At 41.2% G+C, this 23,343-nt stretch overlaps 1 protein-coding gene across 2 annotated transcripts; it reads right to left on the bottom strand.

The window, feature by feature from the left end:
* Nucleotides 1–1,791: 1,791 nt before the first annotated feature.
* Nucleotides 1,792–19,002, bottom strand: ccnb3 (cyclin B3). 2 transcript variants are annotated; one of them, XM_041195336.1, is made up of 13 exons: nt 18,958–19,002; nt 18,732–18,829; nt 18,285–18,429; nt 15,696–15,779; nt 15,423–15,541; nt 13,632–13,749; nt 11,527–11,625; nt 10,633–10,725; nt 9,115–9,252; nt 7,990–8,145; nt 6,374–6,523; nt 4,643–4,773; nt 1,792–3,297 (listed from the first exon to the last, which is right to left on the bottom strand). In XM_041195336.1, the coding sequence occupies exons 3-13, from the start codon at nt 18,354–18,356 to the stop codon at nt 3,222–3,224; spliced, it is 1,236 nt and encodes a 411-aa protein (XP_041051270.1). In that variant the 5' UTR covers nt 18,357–18,429; nt 18,732–18,829; nt 18,958–19,002; the 3' UTR covers nt 1,792–3,221. The 2 variants fall into 2 exon arrangements, with proteins under 2 accessions (XP_041051270.1, XP_041051268.1); XM_041195334.1 differs by having other exon boundaries at nt 18,732–18,964.
* Nucleotides 19,003–23,343: the final 4,341 nt, after the last annotated feature.

The following is a 23,343-nucleotide window of genomic DNA, read 5'->3' as shown; positions in this document are numbered from 1 at the left end:
TGATTGCTTGTTGTATCTCCTGGTGGTTCATCTGTGGATTCTACCATAGGGCGCTAGGGTATAGCCTGGAGAGTATCAGCTGCCACAGTGAATTCACAGTTGAGAAGTTGTTCTTTCCAGCGTGGTCAGATGGCATTGTCATCCTTAAGAGACACATTTTGTCCATTTGACCTTGGCCTACAGATGGCACTGATAGCTTCAAAAAAGTTTTGCATGTCATGACGGTCAGCATACTGTCTCTCTGGTTTTCTCTTTCCACATGTCCTTTATCATCCAGATTTGTATTTGGGTGTCAGCCTTGAGTTGTTAGAATGCTGCTCACTTGACTTGTAACCTTGGGTTGTTCTGCCAGCCAACGAAGGTTGCTCATTTTTCTTCCAGGGATCACATATTTGTGTCAGTTATCATTTTCATCAAGCCGATCATTGTGACGATATGTTCTGGGTATGAGTCTAGCACAGGTGACTTTTGATCCCATTGTTGGGTGTTTGAAGATTTTCTGGATTGGTTATGAGCTGCTTTTGGAATTCTTCTTCTTCTTGGATCTTTGGTTCTTGCAATGTTCTGGTGCTAGGCATTTTTTTTTTTAATTCATTCATCAGATGTTGGTATTGCTGTCAAGGGCAGCATTATTACTCATTCCTAATTGCCCTAGAGGTGTTGATGAGCTGCCTTCCTAACCACTGCAGTCCATGTGGTGTAGGTACACACAGTGCTATTAGGGAGGGTGTTCCAGGATTTTGACCCAGTGACAGTGAAGGAACAGCGATATATTTCCAAGTCAGGATGGTGAGTGGCTTGGAGGGGAACTTCCAGGTGATGGTGTTCCCCTCCAAGCCACTCACCATCCTGATTGATTGAACAAGTCAATGATCTGTCCAAAAGGCATCAGTCCCCCACGTGAATTCTTAATGTGACCCACAACACATCCACAGACATACTGCTTCCTCATTTAGCTTTTCAATCACTGAATGTTGCTGTAGAAAAGTCATGTTTGGCAAAATTTAGAACTAAGTTCATGGAGCAATTGTAAAATGAAGGCAGCAAGTGCTGGACTTGCTATCATGAGGACTTAGTGATTAATCACATGCTGCCAACTACTGGTAAAATCTATCCAGATATGTCATTTCAATAACAGAACATGAATCCCCATCTAAATTAAACATCACCTAGACTATTCTGCATTTGGTCTGGAAGTTGATGGAAAATCATCTTAGGAGTCTTGCATAGTTTTAGACCTTGAATATAAGTCAATACAATACATTGACCCTTGTCTTCAACTATTGATTCACTCTGCTCAAAGTTCCAACTTCATTGGTCTGTAGACTGATTTAAGGCCAAGCCAGTGATATTATGTTTCATATAATGTAAGTTTGGGTCAGACTGAACTCAGCACCCATAGCTGTTAACATAAATCAGCATTTGGTGCAAAATGTATTTACCAAGGGTAAATGCTAGACATTTTTGGGGCAAAAATTGAGGGTGTTTTACTCGAAATCTGTTTTTATTCAAAATCTCAGTTTCTGATCGGACAGTCCTAGATGACAACATCTGATGTCGAAAGTCTCTGTTCAATTAACATTAAATATCCCTAACAAAAAAAAACTTCCACATGAACAAAGATCAAACCCACTCGGCAAAGTATCTATTTTAGTATTCTGTTAAAAAAAAACTAGGATTATTGCAAATATTTTGTGAACAAGCAGCTCATTTTTGATTAATGTGACTGGCAATCATTAAAATTTTTCCATTTCTATCACTGTTTAAAACTACACAGACTACATTTGTAAATACATTTAATCTATTTAATAAAATAAATGCAATTTAGGCATACTTACAAGCATGGAAATAGGGTTCTTATTAAACAAGAGATGCTGAAAGCGTGGATCAGGGATATCCAAAACATATATATATTTATATACATACAAACATTTTTTACATAAGAGCCATTTCTTAAAATCACTTAAATACAGAACATACAAAAATGACAGCTTCCAAAGCACACTTTAAATAGTTTCAAATACATATATTAACAAGTCAAACACCACAAAAGGTACAACAACACAAAAAGGTACAACTAACAGAAACATTGAAATATTTTGTGCTTAGAAATGTTGATCTGCATCAATAATGGTCCCTGGAACACCAGCCTTTTGTTTATACTTAAATGAACAAAACTTCAATAATTTACCAAGAACAGTAGGGGCACAAGACTAATGAATGTTGCTTCTTCTGAGCAAATGTATTAATGTTCTTAATATAGGTGAAGGAAGAATGTAACAAATATTGGGTATTAATTTTCAAATAGTTTGGTTGCATGCACACACACACGAGTGCACACAGGACTGTAAATTGGCAGGACACATTTTCTCCTGTATCTATTTCCACAGCAGGATGGAATAGTTGGGTTGGATCAAGCAGCAATAAAGCCACCTCTTCAACTGCAGGGGAAAGATAAGAGGAATTAAAAGCTAGACCAAATTAGCTTGTGTCACTCTCCAGTACTTGGTTGCAGCTCGACAAGTACCCAGGAGCAAATTGCCTAGCTGCTCTTGCCTCTTTTCTCTTCTTGTCCCAGCCTGCAACAAATTCTATTTTTGAAAATGAAGTAAGGAATGGGGCAGGGAAGGAAATGAATTTTAATCACTGTTCAAAATGGTAGACAAACAACAGAATGTCATGTGCGATTAAGAACAGGACTCCCAATATCTTAATTATTTCAACCAGACAATTAATCTTTTAACACTTTTTTCCATATTTAATCTACAAAATTAGGAATTGCTACTTTTTTTTAAATAATTTTTTTTTCAAGAAATCAAAGTGTCTGTATGATGTATTTAGTGATTATTTATTGCCATTTCCATTCTTGAGACTGAAAAAAAAAAGCAAGCTGTGCCATATCTTTAAGAGGCCAGTAGCTATAGCTGTCTCTCGCACTGCAATCAAAGTTTGAGACATTAAAAAACACTGTTTATCTTGGTGTTTTGGTCTGCAATGGCCTCTTCCAATCTCCTATCAGTTTTATATTTTGGTATTCAGATACTTTCAATATTTGCTGCATTATAAGTGACCATGATTAATTACACAATCATTTCTGCTTAGCAGAGATACAGTAAAGAAATATTAAGCAACTGCTGCAAGTATTTACACACTATATACAAGATCAGCTTAATGAATGTGGATGATGCAACACTACTTCCTCCAACTCTCAGGACTTTAGATTAAGTGTCCAACTTCAGCTGTTCTTCTAGCTTCAGAACATGCATGGGTGGAATTTTTGCTACTTCAAAGAATACCCTAAAAGCAATTAAAGACAAAACCCTTAAGGACAAATAGATGTATAAAATGTAAGAATACAGAGAATAAGGAACTGAATCAGAAGCACCTTCAAATCAAAGATTTTGTTATAGTTTAGACTCCCACCTGTTCCTTCTACATAGGTCTCAAGCTCACACCCTAACCAGGGCTAATCTTGTGAGCCAAAAATCACTGGCTGGAATTTTCAAGCCCAGCTATGGTGGGTTCCCCTGCGGCGATCCATTCAAATGTCCATTGACTTTGGCAGGACCAGAAAGTCCTGCCAGTGGGAGTGGCCAGAAAATTCCAGCAACCATCTTTATTCTGTGACAGATATGGATTAATACAAAGACATCTGATGTTTCAACCAAGTGGTTGTTTTTTAAATCAGTGCTAAATAATATCAGCATAAATAAAGACAAAGCTTTTTTACTAAATGATGAGAAACTAGGAGCCATGGAGGAGGAAGAGATTTAGGTGCCCATATACAAAAACCACAAAGCTAGTGGACAGGTGCAAAAAAAAAAATCAAGGCGGCTTATGGCATGTTGGCCTGTATTACAATGGGGCTGCAATTCAAAAGTGAGGAAGTTGTGTTTCAGTTGTACAGAGCCTTGCTCAGACCCTGCTTGGAGTACTGTATTCAGTCTGAGCACTACAGCAGCTCAGGAATAATATTGATGTTATACGACCATCTCAAGGGAAATTAGGGATGAGCAACAAACACTGGCCTTGCCAGCAACACTCTTGTCCCATGAAAGAATAAAGTGCAGCACAGTTTCACCAGAATGGTGCTGGGGGTTAATGGGTTAAATGGAGGTCAGCTTTTATAAACTTGGCTCACCTTCCCTTGACTAGAGAAAATGGAGGGGTTATTTAATTTAAGTTTTAAAATGAAGTAAATTCAAAGAAACTATTTCCTCTGGTGGTGGAATTCAGACTAAGGGATACAATGTTAAAATTAGCATTCAGGAGTGAAATCGGGACGTGAATGATGATGGAAATCGAACTCTCTGCTAAAGCATATGGATGTTAGGTTAACTGAAATTTCAAGAGTAAGGTCAATAGATTCTTATTAAGTAAATGGATCAAGGGATACCAATCAATGGAGGAAAATGGCATTGGGGAACAGATCAACCATATCCAAGTGGATGGTGGAACAGGCTTGAGGGGCTGAATAGCTCACACTGGTTTCTATAAAATTAGATCAGAATTCACGCAGCCTTTTTTCCCCTAGGGTTTTCATGCCATGTTCTCAGACCATGATTAACTAGGCAAGATGTACCGTTTTCTCAGATTGTCAAACAGTGGAATGAAATGTTGCCAGCCACAGTTAAATTCTTACTTGTGAGCATACTTGTACCGCACAGCCTTCAGCTTTTCATCTGGCTTACTGTAGAGTAAAAGGTTCAGTCTCCTCGTCAGCGAGTATAGATCAGTGACCTGGTATCCAGTGTAATGTTCCAGAGTTGGAGTCTGAAACACAAGAGGGCGTAATGAACTCTATTCCCAATTTTACTGCGGTTTAAGACTGCTGTAGTTCTGGTGAAACAAAATGAATTCATGAGCTTATCCAGTTCTCAAAATAGCATTTCCTGATTACTTAAAATGCAAGGAGGGCGTACAGTGATGAAGCCATTGGAGTACGAGTACATAATACTAATGACCACCCCCTCCCCCACCCCCAGTGTGGGAAGTACAGAACAGTTGATGATATCTCTTCCCACTTTTTCCTCCCTTCTCTTTTAGGAAAGTAGAATCTATTGGACTACCAACACCAATGCCCCAACAGTTGACTCAAAGCATTAACAATGGAGGTAAAGAAGCAGGAAATGTATCAGAACCATGTAGTCAAATCCAACTGAGCCAATTAGCACCCCATCAGTCTGCTTGTGATCAAAGTGATGGAAGGGGTTCTCATTATTGCTATTGAACAGCACATATAAAGCACTAACCTGCTCACTGACACTCAGTTTGGGTTCTGCCAGGGTCATTCAGCCCCTGACCTCATTACAGCCTTGGTTTAAATATGGACAAAAAAGAGCTGAGGAGGTGGTGAAGTGAGAGCAACTGCCCTCGACATTAAGACAGCATTTGACCGAATGTGGCATCAATAAGTCCCAGAAAAACAAGTCAATGAGAATCGGGAGTAAAATCTCTCCACTGGTCAGAGTCATAACTAGTATAAAAGGAAGATGGTTGTGGTTTTTGGAGCCCAATGATCTTTGTCCCAGACACCACTGCAGGGAGTCCCCCAGGGTAGTGTCCTATGCCCAACCATCTTCAGCTGCTTCAATAACCTTCAACATAAGGTCAGAAGTGGGGATGTTTGCACAATGTTCAGTACCAATCACAAATCCTCACATACTGAGGAGTTATGTCCATATGCAGCAAAACCTCAACAACATTCAGACTTGAGCTGATAAGTGGCAAGCTATATTCTTGCCACATAACTGTCAGACAGTGACCACCTCCAACAAGATAGAATCTAATCATTTCCTTTTGACATTCAATGGCATTATCATCACAGAATCCCCCACTATCAACATCCAGGAGACTACTATTGACTATCTAACAATACTTGGAGGACCTGACCATCCAGACAAAGCAGCCTGCTTCATTGGCACCCCATCCACCACCTTAATCATTCACGCCCTCCACCACTGACGTACAGTGGCATCAGTACATACTACCTGCAAGATCATCTGCAGCAACTCAAAGCTCCTTTGACAGCACCTTCCAAACCCACAACCTCTGCCATCTAGAAGGACAAGGGCAACATTGGAGCACAACTACCTGCAAGCTCCCCTCCAAGCCACACACCATCCTGACTTGGAAATATAGCACCGTTCCTTCACTATCACTGGATCAAAATCCTGGAGCTCTCTCCATAACAGCACTATGGGTGTACCTCCAGCACATGGACTGCAGTGGTTCAAGGCAGCAGCTCATCACCAACTTTAAGGACAATTAGGATGAGAAATAAATAATGGCCTAGCCAGCAATGCCCTCATCCTGTGAAAGAATCAAAAGGAAAAAAAAGGGTGTAATATGGCAATTGACAATTAGCACTCACCCATCCTCCAAGCTCCTTCATCTTGAAGGCCAGTAGCAGGCAGGATGCCGCGAGTTTGGAAGCAGTCTCCCAGATAAACTCATACTCCTGAAGGGTCAACTCACAGATGTATCGGGCAAGCGTCAGTGTCTCAAGGTTGGCTCTAGCACACTGTAAACATTATTCAGATTGAGAAAATACAGGCAGATTAATCTAGCAGAACACAGAAATAAACTGACATTTCCAACCACTGCAGAAAAAGGACTCATGAACTGTACCGTTCAAAAAAACTGATACACCAGCGAGTTAACTATCCATTGACACTCAGTCCTTCAACCCATTTTTCCCCCCATAATGAATGTGATATGCAACAGTGCATTACTCTCCAAGCAACACTTTACAATCTTAGATGTGTCAACTAGAGACTATCATTTCAGTAAATCAACACATCAGAGATGGTTCTCAAAAGTCAGTGTTTCAGTTGGACAGTTGAGAATGCTTTTCCATTTTTATATAATTTTTGTCCTTCAAGACCCTTTAAAATATAGCCCAAATAGCAGGCTTGTAGCTTTGTATTGATCAATGGTGAAGGTTATGGTGCTTTCAATATTCTGCGAAAAAACAGCAGCCCAGTATCAACCAGTAAAACTCACTTTAGATTGGGCACAGCATCCTGGCGATTACCATTGACCAGAAACTGAACTGGACTAGCCATATAAATACTGTGGCTACAAGAGCAGGTCAGAGGCTAGGAATCCTGTGATGAGTAACTCACCTCCTGACTCCCCAAAGCCTGTTCATTATCTACAAGGTACAAGTCAGGAGTGTGATGGAATACTCTCCACTTGTTTGGATGAGGGAAGCTCCCACAACACTCAAGAAGTCCAGAACAAAAAGCAGCCTGCTTGACTGGCACCATATCCATAAACATTGTCCCTCCACCATCAACACACAGTAGCAGCAATATGCACCATCTACAAGATGCACTGCAGGACTGCACCCACGACCACTACCATCCTGATGGATAAGGGCAGCAGATAGATGGGAACACCACCAGCTGGACCTTCCCTTCCAAGTCACTCACTATCCTGACTTGGAACTATAATCACCATTCCTTCATTGTCGCTGGGTCAAAATCCTGGAACACACTCCCTAACAGCACTGTGGGTGTACCTACACCACATGGACTGCAGCGGTTCAAGGTGGCAGCTCACCACCACCTTCTCAAGGGTAACTAGTGATGGGCAATAAGTGCTGGTCCAGCCAGCAAAGCCCACATCCTGTGAATGAATTTAAAAAAAAAGCATGAGAGAAAAACTCTCTGCACTGCTCTAACAACCTGCATCATCTTTCAGTCCTAGCAGAAAGAGATGGCTCCCCACCATTGATATTCTTATGATCTCAGGTGATTAACTACTGAGCAAATAGAAAAAAAAAGACTACCCATTTGGGCATGGTACCAATACAACGGTATGCCAGAAACAGAAGTGCCTTCAGGAAAAGGAGGAGAAAAACAAAGTGAAAACAAATTGTATGCTTGGGGTCAATTCAGCATGTTCACCCACTAGTACTCAGGCAAGTGACATCAAAAAGTTCTAGTTCCAATAATAGATAATATATTAAAAAAAGTGACCAACCTTTGCATATCTTCTCAAGAATCGATAAGCCACAGGAATATTGATGTCAAACTTAAGGGTTCGGAGAATGTTCACCTCCATTGAAAGCAGTTCCTCCCTTTGGTATGCATCATCACAGATGTACAAGAAATCATCCACGCATGGAGGGCACCGCTCCTAAAAAATGGTAAATGTGTATTCAACCCAATCCACACTGAAGGCACCAAGTCCCCATCCCAACAATAGTCACTTCTCTGCAGCACAGCTGCAGCACAGATTGCATATCTATGGTGCAGTAGATAAGGATTTAAATGGTTACCCTTTATTGGTCAATGTACTTTTCCCTACAGCATCCTAAACTACTCACTAAATGGTGCATTACAGTGGCCCGAAGTGCAACTTGACATTGCAGCCAAGATCAGAAAATGACTTTTTGGCATGAACGGGTGGATGGGAGAGAAGGGGAATCATACAGCTTAATGCCTGGCACTCTGTTGCTGTTTTAACAGATTTAATGACAGTTGCTATCCTTTTAGTATAAGGAAGTTAATTTAATGAGGTTGGTTTTCATTCTGATGCCTTACCAGAGGTTAGCCAACTGCACAGAACAAAAACAAGTGTCTCTGCTCATTGTGCCACATACCATATCCCTCAATGACAGCACATGCCATCTCTCCTTCGTTCCCAAAGACTGTTCTATTAAAGCATAAACAAACATTTATTTAGCACTGTTAACATTATAGGATGCTTCATAGGAGCATAATCAGAGAAAAATTGACTGGTGAGTCAAATAAAAGAGACATTAGGTTTTAAAATGCATCTTAAAAAGGAAGCAAGAGAGATCTAGGGAGGGAATTGAAATACATAAGGCCTAGACAGTTGAAGATACAAGTAGCAATGGTGGGGTAAATAAAGTGAGGAATGTTTAAGAGCATGTGTTGGAGGAATGCAGCATTTCAGTGAGTTGTAGGGCTGGAGAAAGGTGTTGAGATAAGGAGGTATATGGCCATGATACGGTGATGGGTGAACAGGACTTGGTACAAGTTAGGATATGGGCAGCAGTATTTTGGATAATCTCAAGTTTGTGGAGAGTGGAAGGAAGGAGGCCAAAGAATTAGATTCATAAAGACTAGTAAAGTTGCTTACATCAAATTTTGCAGCAATGAGGATTGCAGTAGAGCCCAGAAGTTGCAGTGTTTCTCTCATACACTCTGTCATTGCCAGGTAATGGTCCACTAGCTTCACTGCCAGGTACAGAGTCTCATGATTCAGCTCAAAATTTTCCTTTTGAAAATAAAAATAAATTTAGGCCAATGAATTTCTATAGGATTGTAAACATTAGATGAAATTAATCACAACAGGGTCACACCCAGCCTTGTGAAAAGCTAGGAACAGCAGGGAGTCGGTCCTAAGAGAGGTAGGGGTCCACTAAAAAAGTAGTCATCAGGTACAAGGCTAATGGAACATTGGCTTTTATAAATAGAAAATACTACAACAACTTGCAGTTATATAGCACCTTTTAACAGAGAAAAGTCCCACGATGCTTCAGAGGAATTTATGGAACAAAATCTAACAGCAAGCCACAGAGATATTAGACTAAGCTTTTGATTATCTGTTCTAAGGTGTAGGCTTTAAGGAAGAGAGTTTTAGGGAAGTAATGGGAATTCCAGAACTTAGGGCCTGTGGAATGATTGAAATCATTCCCAGATGCACAAGAGGAACACTTAAATCAGAGGGTTGTAGAGCTTGAGGAGGTTACAGAGGGCTTGTGATAGTCTTATTAAGTGGCATAGCAGGTTTGAAGGGCTGAATGATCTACTCAAACATGCCTAGTGTCTTCTCCTTTTAATGCCACAAAAGAAAATTTTGAATAGGCACATCTTGAGATTAACTGAAGTTAGTGAGGGAAATCTTTAGAGATTGGCAGATGACTAAAACCTCAGGTCAAAATAAAAACATGGAAATTACTCACTTTGCAGCTAGTACATTACAAAAATACATTTGCCCATTAGTAGGTTCCTAAATAATCTGAATGCTCATATTACAATAAACCATTTGATTTTTGGTTTCTAAGCTCAGCTAAATTTGTCTGAAACCCTAAAATATTGGCACCTTGAATGTACTTCCAGGCACCCCACACAATGAAAATGCTGAGTTTATCATGTTTCACGAAAAAAGCTAATAGTACAATTTCTACCATCAATTTAATCCTCTGGATTTACCCTTATGAAGTATCCAAATTAAATCAATCCGAAGAAAAAGCTGTCAGACACCTGAACCTCAGTCCTTCCACAACATACTGAACTTCTAACCTCAGTCCTTCCACAAGGAAAGCTCTAAAAGGGAGGAGAAACAATTCACACCTCCAAGCTGATGAAGTTGGGATGTTGGTGAGGGGATAGGAAAGAGGCAGAGGACTTGGGGAAGGAAGAAAGATAAAGAACTGGAGTCACTCAAACTTCCCTCAATACTCCACTGCACACAGTCTTGAAGAGTTATGGTTACAAATCTGGCAGCCCTCTTGGCCATGAATAGCACATAGTACAACATCCACTTGGGTGAAGGATAGAACCAAAAATGAACAAAACAAGCCAACGTATTTCAAAGCAACCAACTGATTGAAAAAAAAAGCAGTTCAAAGCTCAAGGTGAATAATGCACTTACTTGTACCTCGACCATCCAGTCTACCAAGATTGCCCTCATCTCGATGTTCAGGTCAGGCTGCTTTTGCATATAACCTTTCAGAACAAATTTCTCCTGTCAGACCCAAGAATCACATGGTTATGGAGTGGATCAGGACGTATCTAAACATTAATTTGTTGCTAATCCAACAGTCAAAGACCGGACAAAACCGTACATCAGAAAATTTTAGCTTCCAGTTGTTCCCAGTTTCTACCTTTCAACTCAATTATCAATACAAAAAAATGGATTTTGCACTTGAGATGTATTTGCAGCTGATAACACATAAAAGTACAAAGTTAAGACAATTTGGCCGCTCAACCAACACCAACTTAACCAAACAGTCTGTGATGGAATGAATTGTACAATGGAATCCATCTAAATGGCCAAGATAAAGTGCTGCGAAATAATCAAAAGTAACAGAGTATCAATTAATTCTCACATTTTCTATATTCAGGATTACAATTTTTCGATCACAGAAACAGTCACTGTCCAGTCTGAAAACTTACATTAGCTCTACAATTTCATTACAAGCCAGATATTAATCCAACTGTTTTTGAAGGTCAAAAACAAATCAATTATCTATTCTATGAAGAAAATTCATTTGCATGATAACAAACCTGCGAGTGGCATCAGTGCTTTTGTGAGCTGCTATAGAATGCTTTTACCATTTACACCTAGATTCAAAATAGCTCTTCAATGTTAGATTGCAAATGCAGTGCACTGGGTATAAAAGTGAGGAGTGATAAAAGTGTGGAGAATTAAACACAGACCACCTGCAAAATCCAGCAATCCCAATAATCTTGTTTCAAAACATACATGATCAATGCTGCTCTTTGGAAGCAAGCAGAAAGGTTCCAAAAGTAATAGACTGCTTACCTCCCTCTCCTTCATGTAGCTGAATATATCATATGCATAGATCGCATTCAGGAATGGGTCGTTCAAATTCTCTTTGTCAACTTCATCATAGACGGACAACTACAAGCCATAGAATTTCTAATTAATTGTTCTCCTTTTACAAATTGCAGTGATATTTATTACATTTTTTTTAAGAACAGAATTGTAAGTTTCAGTTCGACTCTATCAGAATATTATAGAGAAGCCAGTACTCATTACCTGGCAAGGAGTATCCCACAACAGTTGCCAAAGAGTGCAGGGAATCTGATGAACCTAGGGCTGGTTTGTTACAAAATAGTTACATGGGGGTATCTGCTAGTTTGATAGATAGCAAACTGACTCAACAATACACTTCCCTAATCAGTTGGTCACCTTGCTGGACTTCAAATAAAATAACTACCCTGCTGCATTCTCCTCAGGACTTGGCAAAACTGTTGGCCAAATTTACCCGGTTGCTTGTATCTATTTTTAATCTCCATGTTCATAACGCAGAGGTACCACATCGGACAACCCTGTCAAACATCTTTCATCTCAGTGCCTTTTAAAAAATTTAGAATGCACATATTTTGCTTTAGAATTCTTTTCAAGGATAGTGTTTTTTCTTCTAAATTCGCTTTGTGAAAAATGATCGGAAAAAACAAAGTCCCACAACCACAAACTTTCTCCAAATTGGCGACGGACTATTTTGAATTTTTGGCGTGCAGTGGAAAAGAGGGACTACTGCCTGAAAACCCAGCAATTTTAATTCTTTCACGGGATGTGGGCTTCGCTGGTAAGGCCAGCATTTGTTGCCCATCCCTAATTGCCCTTGAGAAGGTGATGGTGAGCTGCAGTCTTAACCTGCTGAGGTCCATATGGTGTAGGTACACCCACAATGTGCTGTTAGGGAGGGAGATCCAGGTTTTTGTCCCATGACAGTGAAGGAACAGCAATATAGTCCTGAGTCAGAATGGTATGTGGCTTGGAGGGACACTTGCAGATGATGGTGTTCCCATTATTTTTTAAAAATATTAATTTACAGGGTGTGGGCTCTGCTGGCAGGGCCAGCATTTATTGCCCAAACCTAGTTGCCCTTGTCCTTCTAGGTCAGATTTGAAAGCTGTCTAAGGAGGGTTGACAAGTTTCTGCTGCATCTTGTATATGGTACACACCGCCACCATTGTGCATCAGTGGTGGAGGAAATTAATGTTTAAAGATGGTGGATGGAGTGCCAAATAAGCTGTTTTATCCTGAATGGTATTCAGCTTCAAGTGTTATTGGAGTTGCCCTCATCCAAGAAAGCTCATCTTTGCCAAATCAGAATTTTCCTTGAGTCAAAGCACAAAGTATAACATGGTACCCAAAAAGAGTTTAAAGTCTCAACAACACTGGTTGTTGGCATTGCAGACATGCTTCTGACAGTGCGCTTCCTTTCATTAGGTTAACAGAATGGGCACATTCACTTTCAGTGAAAGAAACTTGAACTATGCTGCAATTCAATGATATATCACTTTTAAAGTAAAATATTGAATTCAAACAGTTCACTTGAGTGGCAGAATGCAAGAATTAGGGTTAGCTGAAAATGATTTATAATTTTATTCAAGAGGTTCAGATGAACTCAAGAGCCAAGCAGCATCTCAAGATTAAACTATAGACATTTATATGCTCATTCTCACCCATATAGTTGCATTGTGAAACACACAATGAAAAGCAACTTTGCTACTTAAAGGCTTCAGGGAACTTGGTGTCCAGAGGATTTCTCTGCTAATATAACTGGGTGGTGGGGTAAGTAGTGCATAGCATTTTCTTTAAATTAATTCACATATGCTCCCATTTGCATCTGCCACAATAATTTCAACGCCCTAATGAGTATACTTAAAGGAATACAATGTCGAAAGAAAAATGCAAAATGCCAGCTTGGTCATGTTTAAAATTCCAATATTTTCTCAATTACAATTGTTGCCTTATCAATTCTTCATTTGAGAGAAGATGCTGGTACAGAATAATTGTTGTGCTGGCCATGTGAGCAGTCACAACATAATGAATTAATTTTTAAGTATAAAGTACTTTGAGATGTAGCAGTGGACTCAGATTCCAAGCTTCCTTACCTTTATGTCTGTTGATTTATCTACATCAGCTGCTTTTTCCGCAGGTGGCACAGGCACCTTAGGCTTCTTTTGCTCTACTGTATTATCCTGTTGCTCCTGGGAAGCTTTGGGTCCTGTACTGAAGGGAGAAATGGGAAAGGAGGAAGGAATTCTTTTACACCATTTGGCAGCATTCATTGCCTGGTTAATAATTAAAGGTCAGTCAGTTCAGGAGCATTCCTGAAGACGATTTCAATACCTTAAAGGCATCCAAGAACAATTTCTTGCAAGACCTCAATTCCAGCAGAATCCTGATAAGTCTACCCACCCCTCCCCCATTAATCACGGATTCAATCACAATAATAAAAAATAAACTAACACATTTTACATAGCTGGGAGACAAAATTTGCCAGTTACTCAATTGAATAATCAATAAAACAGGATAATTTTGTATACTATTCTTAGTTATCAAATTTCATGCAGTGCAAATGAATAAGAATTGATGCAATTTACAGTGGAACGATATATATATATTGCAGGAAAAGATAAATGTTCACGCAGGCCAAATGTATTAATGTGTGCATATCAAATGGACAATAAACAAAATTTAGAGGACTCCAAATCAATAAGAGCACAGACGAACACCAATACCAACACCACAGGAAAATGCTAATGCCAAACGTGAGGAATATAGTTACGTTAAAGATGGGTACTATGCATGTGAAATTAGATACAAAAATGCAAGAAAGATAGTGTCCCACTGTCCATTATTATAATTATGGTTTTTTGACGTTCTGAGATCTATAACTATAGGATGCAATTAAACAGTGTTGAAGTCACAGGTGCAGACTGTGGTATCCTCCTTTAAGACACTCTTTGAAACCTACCTCTTTAGCCAATCTTTTGGTCAACTGAGCTAATATCTCCTTTTGTGGTTTGGTGTCATACTTTGTTCTACAATGCTCCTTTGAAGTGCCTTGGGGCATTTTATTACATTAAAAGGCACCATACAAATACAAGTTGTTGTAAACAATAATGATACAAGTGGTCCATCCATTTGAGAAAATGCCTGACTCCTTTGTTAATCATGGAGAGCAAAGAGTATTGCATTTTTTCAGTCTTACAGAAGTCAGTGACTGCATTGTATTATTATACCAACACAATTTACAGGTTGGTTCAGGGACATATTGGAGGCTGTCCAACCTTTGGAGGGTAATATACGGATGCAAAGCACTTCCCCTGGGCCATCATTACTCACATATCAGCCACTCCATTTCAGAGCATGTTAGGAGAAGCTAGGAAACAGCCATCACCAGTCAAAACATATTATAGGAGTTGTGGAAGGCCCAAGGGATGGAAACAAAAGAAAGTTGCTTATGACTTAGCTTGGTAACACTCACTTCCAGATCAGAAGACTGCAGATTTAAACTTCAGCAAGATATCAGTTCATAATGGAATCTGACAACACGTTGCAGGGGGAGGTGTTTAAGGTAAGACATTAAAGAAAGATCCCAACTGACTGTTCTGGCGTAACAATTGGAGATTAAGAGATCACCTGGCATCAGAGAGGAGCATGAAATTCTCCCAGCTGAATATATTTCCCTCAAATCACCAACAAGAAACAAAATAACTACTCCCACATCTCATTTTTGTTTGAGGGATGTTCCTGCCACATTTGCCTCAGTCACTGGAATTATGAAGCAACTTATTGGGCAAAATATTGTTAAGAATTTTCATAGTTCTATATAAATGCAAACATTGATATATGCTCAGATACTCATGACATTGAACAATCAGGAGTAGGGTGGTCACCTTTTGATATTATTCTCATTGTTTTTGGATGTTTCTTGTCCGACAGTACTTTTTTGAGTTTTCTTACCCACCAGCTTCCCACCTTTTTTCTTTGAGACCGGATCCTGACCTTGCTTAGCCTATTAGAATTGAAGTGGGGCAAGGAAAAAGATATGAATAAAACAGAAATATCCATAATCCAAACTTTAAAAAACTAAAAAAGGTACAGAACCCATTTGTTTTTGACAGAGGAACAGTCTTACTATTATATAAGAAATCAGTCATAGAACTTACATTTGTGAGATCTTCAAAAGCTGATCTCTTCTTCGGACCACCTTGGGGTGAAGAAGGAGAACGTTTGATATGAAGACCATCATCCTGAATGGAGATAAAGGAGGAATTATGTTTTTAAAACCACAGCATTGGTCATTAAAACTGAAATCCCAACAGACACACTGCGCTGGATAAAGGAGCTTAGTACTGATGGGTTTCTAATATTATCACATTCAATTTTTTAAAATTTCCTCCCCAACAACCCCGTCATCTCTTGTGGCAGAGAGGGCAAGTAAACAACATGAATCTAGACTTCCACTAATAGTATTCAGGAGTAACCCAATAAATACGAGTAACAACCTTGGGTAGAAATCTAAAATTAAATGAATATGCTATACATATGCTATACCCAAAGGGTTGTTTGATAGCTGCTGCAAGAAACTTATGAAGACAAACTCAAGATAATCTTACACTACAGATTTTAGATCACAAACTACAGGGTTCAAGAAGAGGGTACATTAGTTTGTGAAGGACTTGTTTGTGATCACAGGATTGCAAGGCTAAAACTGAATTAGACTTTAAAATACACCTCAGGGGGACCAGGTCCTTTCCCAAAACCAAGTTGAAATGGCCTGTAGAGGACTCATAACAAATGCTAAGCTCCAGTTGAACTAGGTTTCCCCTTCAGAACCACGGTGTTGAAAACATTCTAAAACCCTGTAATCATCAAAAAGATAGAAGTAGGTGTTTTGTAAAATAGTTAATAGCAACCTCCTTGCACTTAAAATTAAGGGCCTAACAATAATGCCAAATGCCTTTTGTCCAGAAGGTCAATATCAACATTGACACCTTCCAGAGTAGATTGTTCTTGTTGAAGAATACTGGAGCATATTTCTGACAGTGACTCAATTTAAACGTAAGCATATTGTGGAGGTCATAATGGTTTTGTTGTTTATTTCTAGTAATATATGTTCTTACTTACAATTCTCTGTATTGGTCAGCATCAAACTTATCCTCAAGAACAATATTTGCAACCTATTCTCACTTCTTCAGTGCAGCACAGTAAGGTTCCATAAATCTGTGCAAAGACTACAAGTGCAGGCTGTGCTAGCAGATTCAATTTACTAAACAGTCCTTACAGTGAAATCAGTCACTCCTGGTGCAGTCAGAGGTGTCAAAAATATACTAAACACAACAGCATAATGTCTTATGTCTCGTAAAGCAGCAAGGAAAGCACTGGCCACAGTAAAAGCCACGATGCACTGCAATCTTGGATAACATTTTCTTCTTTTCCTGGGAATTTATAAAAAGTAATTTTTTCCAACATGTTGGAAACATATGGAAAGACTAACGCTGATGCCTGGAATACAGGAATTTAACAATACCAAGAGGGAAAACATCTCCATGCTATCAGTATTATTAAACATATTAAGGTAGCACAGTCCTGCAGGGTTTTTTTTGCTGCATCACTCTAGTGCCCAGGTATATTCCAACAATTTGAGGAAGAAAAATATAAACATCTAGAATTTGAAAAATAATTTGATTGTATTAAATGCACCAGCTTTGATAGTTCAGCAGAAGTCACTAAGGTCTGCATTTAAAAGAAGGATATAATCTTGTAAATAGACATCATAATTGGACCAATTATGCATGGAAACAGGTGCTTGGGCTGTGCAACAGCTGTTGTGCTACAGCAATTAAAGGCATTAAAATATTTCAGGCATTTTTTGTAGATTTTACAATGATCAGCAATTAATAATCAAAAACTTTCATAACAATCTCTAACTCAATGTCAACGTATTGTCCTCTGAAGTCTAGCAGTCGAGATGCAATTGATATCTCATACATTCAAGTCTCACTTTTAGATACAGGACAACCTGGATTAAGTATTTGAAAACATTGCTACTTTAAATATACGGCGTTGCATTGACATTCACGCAATCCACAGCAGCCCGTTTCCTCAGGTTCATACTGAGATTTCCAAGATTAAAAATAAACAGGAAATGCTGGAAATATTCAACATTTCAGCATCTGCTGAGAGAGAAACAAAGTTAACGTTTCAGGTCGATGACAGTTCATTAGAACAACCAATCTGAAACGTCAGTTTTGGTTCCCTGTGATTGCTGCCTGGCCTGCTGAGCATTTCCAGCGTTTCCTGTTTTTATTTCATATTTCCAGCATTTGCAGTGTTCTATTTTTGTTACCCAAAATTCAGTTAGGTTATCAAATCAGGTGCAGACTTTCAAATGTAAACATATCCGACATGAGTGATTTCCTTCCGTTTAAAATCCACATTCCCCCTACCGAAAACATCGCCAAAAGACAATAGTTAAATGTAATAAATTGATGTGCGTTTTGTATCACATTATGATGACTGCAACAATATTACACCGAATCTTTCTATTTAGATTCCCTTGCCTAATTACCATAAACATATATCCAATGCACCACGTCCCATTAGAATTTACAACAATATTAAACCACTACATCAATCTGGAAAATATTTCTGAAGGTTTTTGAACTTCTGTTTAACAATTCTACATTAATCTAACGTTGCCATTCAAACAAATGGTTTCACTTCTACCTTTACAAGCACGTCTCTGTCCTTACCGTCTCTATCATAGAAGGCTCCTTTCCAAACGATCCATGCTGAAGGATTTTATTTTCTGAGGCTTGCGGCATTTCTTGGACAAGCCTTTACAGAGAAGGGGAGCAGGGGAAAGAAGGGGGAAGGGAAGAACCCGGATCAGAGGCACTAATGGAAAACAGAAAGGTAAACACATTGATTAATTGGAGAAGATCGGAAGCGCTATTTGCCGAAGCACAAAAGAAGACAAAGCGACACTCATTTGGCAGATGTCCAGGTGTGTCCCTCTCTCCTGTTGAGATTCACTGATTCGCCCTCCCCAAGTGCTCAAAGTGCAAATGGTGGTGGTGGTTGGGTGGGGTGGGGGGGGGGGGGGCAGAGGACATCCACATGCAGTTAGAGATTTGCAACAAATGCATCATTGCTAATGGAACCAAACAGAACAAAAGGGATTAAAATGATTCACAAACCTCTGCTGAATCTCGAACTTCGTGGAAGCGACACTGATTGAAAACACAAGGTTGGAACAACAGGGCGCTTGAATCCAGAGACTCCAGGGCGAAGCCTCCTGTAACGATAGAATAGCGCGGCTTTACAATGTGCTGTACCCAGGGTGAAGACAGCTTATCAGTGACAGTATCCAAGCGCCAGGCTCCCAGCTCACATACACACACACACAGCTTCAAGCTCCCTAACCTTTTTTTGAAATGTGCGGCATGGGCACCAGCTCTCCACTATTGGCTCCAGGCTGTCAGAAGCTGGCCAATCAGCACGCCGCCAGGATGCGTTGCTAATTCGCAGTTGCTAAGGGAGGAGCCTTTTTCAAAATGGAACGCGTCGGACCAATGGGGAGAGAGGGGGGAGACTATGGTGGGAATGAAAAGTTACACATTTAAAGGGACAGCAACTCAACAAGGGAAGGGGAAGGGAGGAACAGAAATACCTGGAAAAACTCAGCAGGCCTGGCAGCATCGGCAGAGAAGAGCACAGTTGACGTTTCGAGTCCTCATGACCCTTCAACAGAACTAAGTAAAAATAAGAAAGGGGTGAAATATAAGCTGGTTTTAGGAGGGGGGGTTGTTGGGACAAAAAGCCAGTAATAGGTGGAGATAACCAAAAGATGTCACAGACAAAAGGACAAAGAGATGTTGAAGGTGGTGATATTATCTAAAGGAATGTGCTAATTAAAAGTAGACAGCAGGACAAACAAGGTACAGATAGACCTAGTGGGGGTGGGGTGGGATGAAGGAATACTAAAAGGGCTAAAAGGTAGAGATAAACAATGCGTGGAAATACATTTAAAAATAATGGAAATAGGTGGGAAAAGAAAAATCTATATAAATTATTGGAAAAAACAAAAAGGAGGGGGAAGAAACAGAAAGGGGGTAGGGGATGGAGGAGAGAGTTCATTATCTAAAATTGTTGAACTCAATATTCAGTCTGAAAGGCTGTAAAGGGCCTAGTCGGAAGATGAGGTGGTGTTCCTCCAGTTTGCGTTGAGCTTCACTGGAACAATGCAGCAAGCCAAGGACAGACATGTGGGCATGAGAGCAGGGTGGAGTGTTGAAATGGCAAGTGATAGGGAGGTCTGGGTAATGCTTGCAGACAGACCGAAGGTGTTCTGCAAAGCAGTCACCCAGTCTGTGTTTGGTCTCTCCAATGTAGAGGAAACTGCATTGGGAGCAATGAATGCAGTAGACAAAGTTGAGGGAAGTGCAAGTGAAATACTGCTTCACTTGAAAGGAGTGTTTGGGCCCTTGGATGGTAAGCAGAGAGGAAGTGAAGGGGCAGGTGTTGCATCTTCCCATGCGGTTGCATGGGAAGGTGCCATGGGAGGGGTTTGAGGAGTAGCCGGTGATGGAAGAGTGGACCAGGGTGTCACGGAGGGAATGATCCCGACGGAATGCCATGGGGGGGTGGGGGGGGGGGTGAAGGGAAGATGTGTTTAGTGGTGGCTCATGCTGGAGTAGGCGGAAATGGCAGAGGATGATTCTTTGAATGAGGAGGCTGGTGGGGTGATAATTGAGGACAAGGGGACCCTATCATGTTTTTGGGAGGGAGGAGGAGGCGTGAGGGTGGATGTGTGGGTGATGGGCCGGACACGATTGAAGGCCCTGTCAACAACCGTGGGTGGAAAACCTCGTTTAAGGAAGAAGGAGGATATGTTAGAGGAACTGTTTTTGAAAGTGGCATCATCAGAACAGATGCGACGGAGGCAAAGGAACTGAGAGAATGGGATGGAGTCCTTACAAGAAGCAGGGTGTGAGGAGCTGTAGTCGAGGTAGCTGTGGAGTCGATAGGCTTGTAATGGATATTGGTGGACAGTCTATCACCGGAAATTGAGACAGAGAGGTCAAGAAAGGGAAGGGAAGTATCAGAGATGGACCATGTGAAAATGATGGAGGGGTGGAGATTGGAAGCAAAATTAATAAATTTTTCCAGGTCCCAACAACCTGATGAGAGCATGAAGCAGCACCGAAGTAATCATCAATGTACCGGAGAAAGAGTTATGGAAGGGGGCCGGAGTAGGACTGGAACAAGGAATGTTCCACATACCCCATAAAGAGACAGGCATAGCTGGGGTCCATGCGGGTACCCATAGCCACACCTTTTATTTGGAGGAAGTGAGAGGAGTTAAAAGAGAAATTGTTCAGTGTGAGAACACGTTCAGCCAAGCGGAGGAGAGTAGTGGTGGATGGGGATTGTTCGGGCCTCTGTTCGAGGAAGAAGCGGAGAGCCACCAGGCCATTCTGGTGGGTCATGGAGGTGTAGAGGGATTGGATGTCCATGGTGAAGAGATGGCGGTTGGGGCCAGGGAACTGGAAATTGCTGATGTGACGTAAGGTATCAGAGGAATCACGGATATAGGTGTGAAGGGACTGGACAAGGGGAGAGAGAATGGAGTCAAGATAGCGAGAAATGAGTTCCGTGGGACAAGAACAGGCTGACACAATCGGTCTGCCGGGACAGTCCTGTTTGTGGATTTTGGGTAGGAGGTAGAAGCAGGCCATCCGAGGTTGGGTGACTATCAGGTTGGAAGCTGTGGAAGGAAGATCTCCAGAGGAGATGAGGTCAGTGACAGTCCTGGAAACAATGGCTTGATGTTCAGTGGTGGGGTCATGGTCCAGGGGGAGGTAGGAGGAAGTGTCTGCGAGGTTGACGCTCAGCCTCCGCGAGGTAGAGGTCAGTGCACCAGATAACAACAGCACCACCCTTGTCAGCGGGTTTGATGACAATGTTAGGGTTGGACCTGAGAGAACGGAGTGCAGTAAGTTCAGAGAGAGAGACAGGTTAGAATGGGTGAGAGGAGCAGAGAAATTGAGACGACTAATGTCATGCTGACAGTTCTCAATGAAAAGACCAAAAGAACGTAAGAATCCAGAGGGAGGGGTCCAGGTGCAAGGAGAATATTGGAGGTGGGTAAAAGGATCCGTTGAACGGGGGGAGGACTCCTGCCCGAAGAAGTGAGTACGGAGACGAAGGCGGCAGAAGAAGAGTTCAGCATCGTGCCGAGCCCGAAATTCATTGAGATGAGGGCATAGGGGTATGAAACTAAGTCCTTTGCTGAGCACTGAACGTTCAGTGTCGGAGAGAGGAAGGTCCGGGGGTATGGTGAATACACGGCCGGGGCTGGGATTGGAAAAGGGGATGGGGACAGAGGGTCAGGCAGGGGTGGAGGGTCCTGGATGATTGTTGGTGTTGATGAGTTGTTGGAGCTTGCGTTCCTTAGCACTTGAGAGAAAGAGAAAAAGTTTCTTGTTAAGGCATCGGATGAGACGAAGAATAAAATGAAACTGGGGGCACAGGCAGCTTTGAAAAAAGGTGCGGCGGTGCTGCTGGAGGGAGAGGTCGAGTGTGTTCATATGACGGCACATGGCACTGAGTGTGGATCTCAGAATGCAACGGGAACAGCAGTCTGAGGAACGTTGTTTGTCCCAGATTTACCAGTAATCCTGGGTGGGTTCGAAACATGAGGGATGGAATTTCAGTTGAAATCCACGTGGGGTAAGTCAGAGACGGAGAGTCACTGAGAAAGGAAATATGGAAGTGAAAGCGGGTTTTAGTAACCACCTTGTCAAACACCAGGAGAGAAATGGAAAGCAATGAAGGTGAACAAGGCAAAAGAGAGATACGAAAATCCTGACGGAGAGTAGACAGAACTTCTTCAAGGTAGGCATTTCTTGAAGAGAAGTGGCAGTCAATTAAACAGAGAGACAAAAGCAAAGAACTGCGGATGCTGGAAATCCAAAACAAAACAGAAACAGAAATACCTGGAAAAACTCAGCAGGTCTGGTAGCATCGGCGGAGAAGTTCTGTTGAAGGGTCATGAAGACTTGAAACGTCAACTGTGCCCTTCTCCACCGATGCTGCCAGACCTGCTGAGTTTTTTCAGGTATTTCTGTTTCTGTTTTGTTTTGGATTTCCAGCATCCGCAGTTCTTTGCTTTTGTCTCTGTGTTTAATTGACTGCCACTTCTCTTCAAGAAATGCCTACCTTGAAGAAGTTCTGTCTACTCTCTGTCAGGATTTTCGTATCTCTCTTTTGCCTTGTTCACCTTCATTGCTTTCCATTTCTCTCCTGGTGTTTGACAAGGTGTTTACTAAAACCCGCTTTCACAGCCATATTTCCTTCCTCAGTGACTGTCTCCGTCTCCATTTTACCCCACGTGGATTTCAACTGAAATTCCATCCCTCATATTTTGAACCCACCCAGGATTACAGATATCTCCGGGACATACAACGTTCCTCAGACTGCTGTTCCTGTAGCATTCTGAGATCCACACTCAGTGCCAAGCGTCGCCATATGAACACACTCGACCTCTCCCTCCAGCAGCACAGCCGCACCCTTTTTCAAAGCTGCCCATGCCCCCAGTTTCATTTTATTCTTCGTCTCATCCGATGCCTTAACAAGAAACTTTTTCTCTTTCTCTCAAGTGCTAAGGAGCGCAAGCTCCAACAACTCATCGACACCAACACCTATCCAGGACCCTCCACCCCTGCCTGTCCCTCTGTCCCCATCCCCTCTTCCAATCCCAGCCCCAGCCATGTATTCACTATACCCCCTGACTGTCCCCTCTCCGAT

The sequence above is a fragment of the Carcharodon carcharias genome, chromosome 9 (assembly GCF_017639515.1).
Source record: "Carcharodon carcharias isolate sCarCar2 chromosome 9, sCarCar2.pri, whole genome shotgun sequence".
Lineage (NCBI taxonomy): Eukaryota > Metazoa > Chordata > Chondrichthyes > Lamniformes > Lamnidae > Carcharodon > Carcharodon carcharias.
Note: the sequence above shows the minus strand (reverse complement) of the source record. Positions and strands in the feature narration are given on the sequence as shown.

What these genes read in the sequence shown, in the direction of transcription:
- ccnb3 (XM_041195336.1), bottom strand. Translation starts at nt 18,356, where the DNA reads ATGCCGCAAGCCTCAGAAAATAAAATCCTTCAGCATGGATCGTTTGGA. An exon ending in AGCCTTCTATGATAGAGACG is followed by an intron (nt 15,780 to 18,284) that starts GTAAGGACAGAG and finishes ATCTCCATTCAG; the next exon opens with GATGATGGTCTTCATATCAA. An exon ending in ACTGGATGGTCGAGGTACAA is followed by an intron (nt 9,253 to 10,632) that starts GTAAGTGCATTA and finishes TATTTTCAAAAG; the next exon opens with GAAAATTTTGAGCTGAATCA.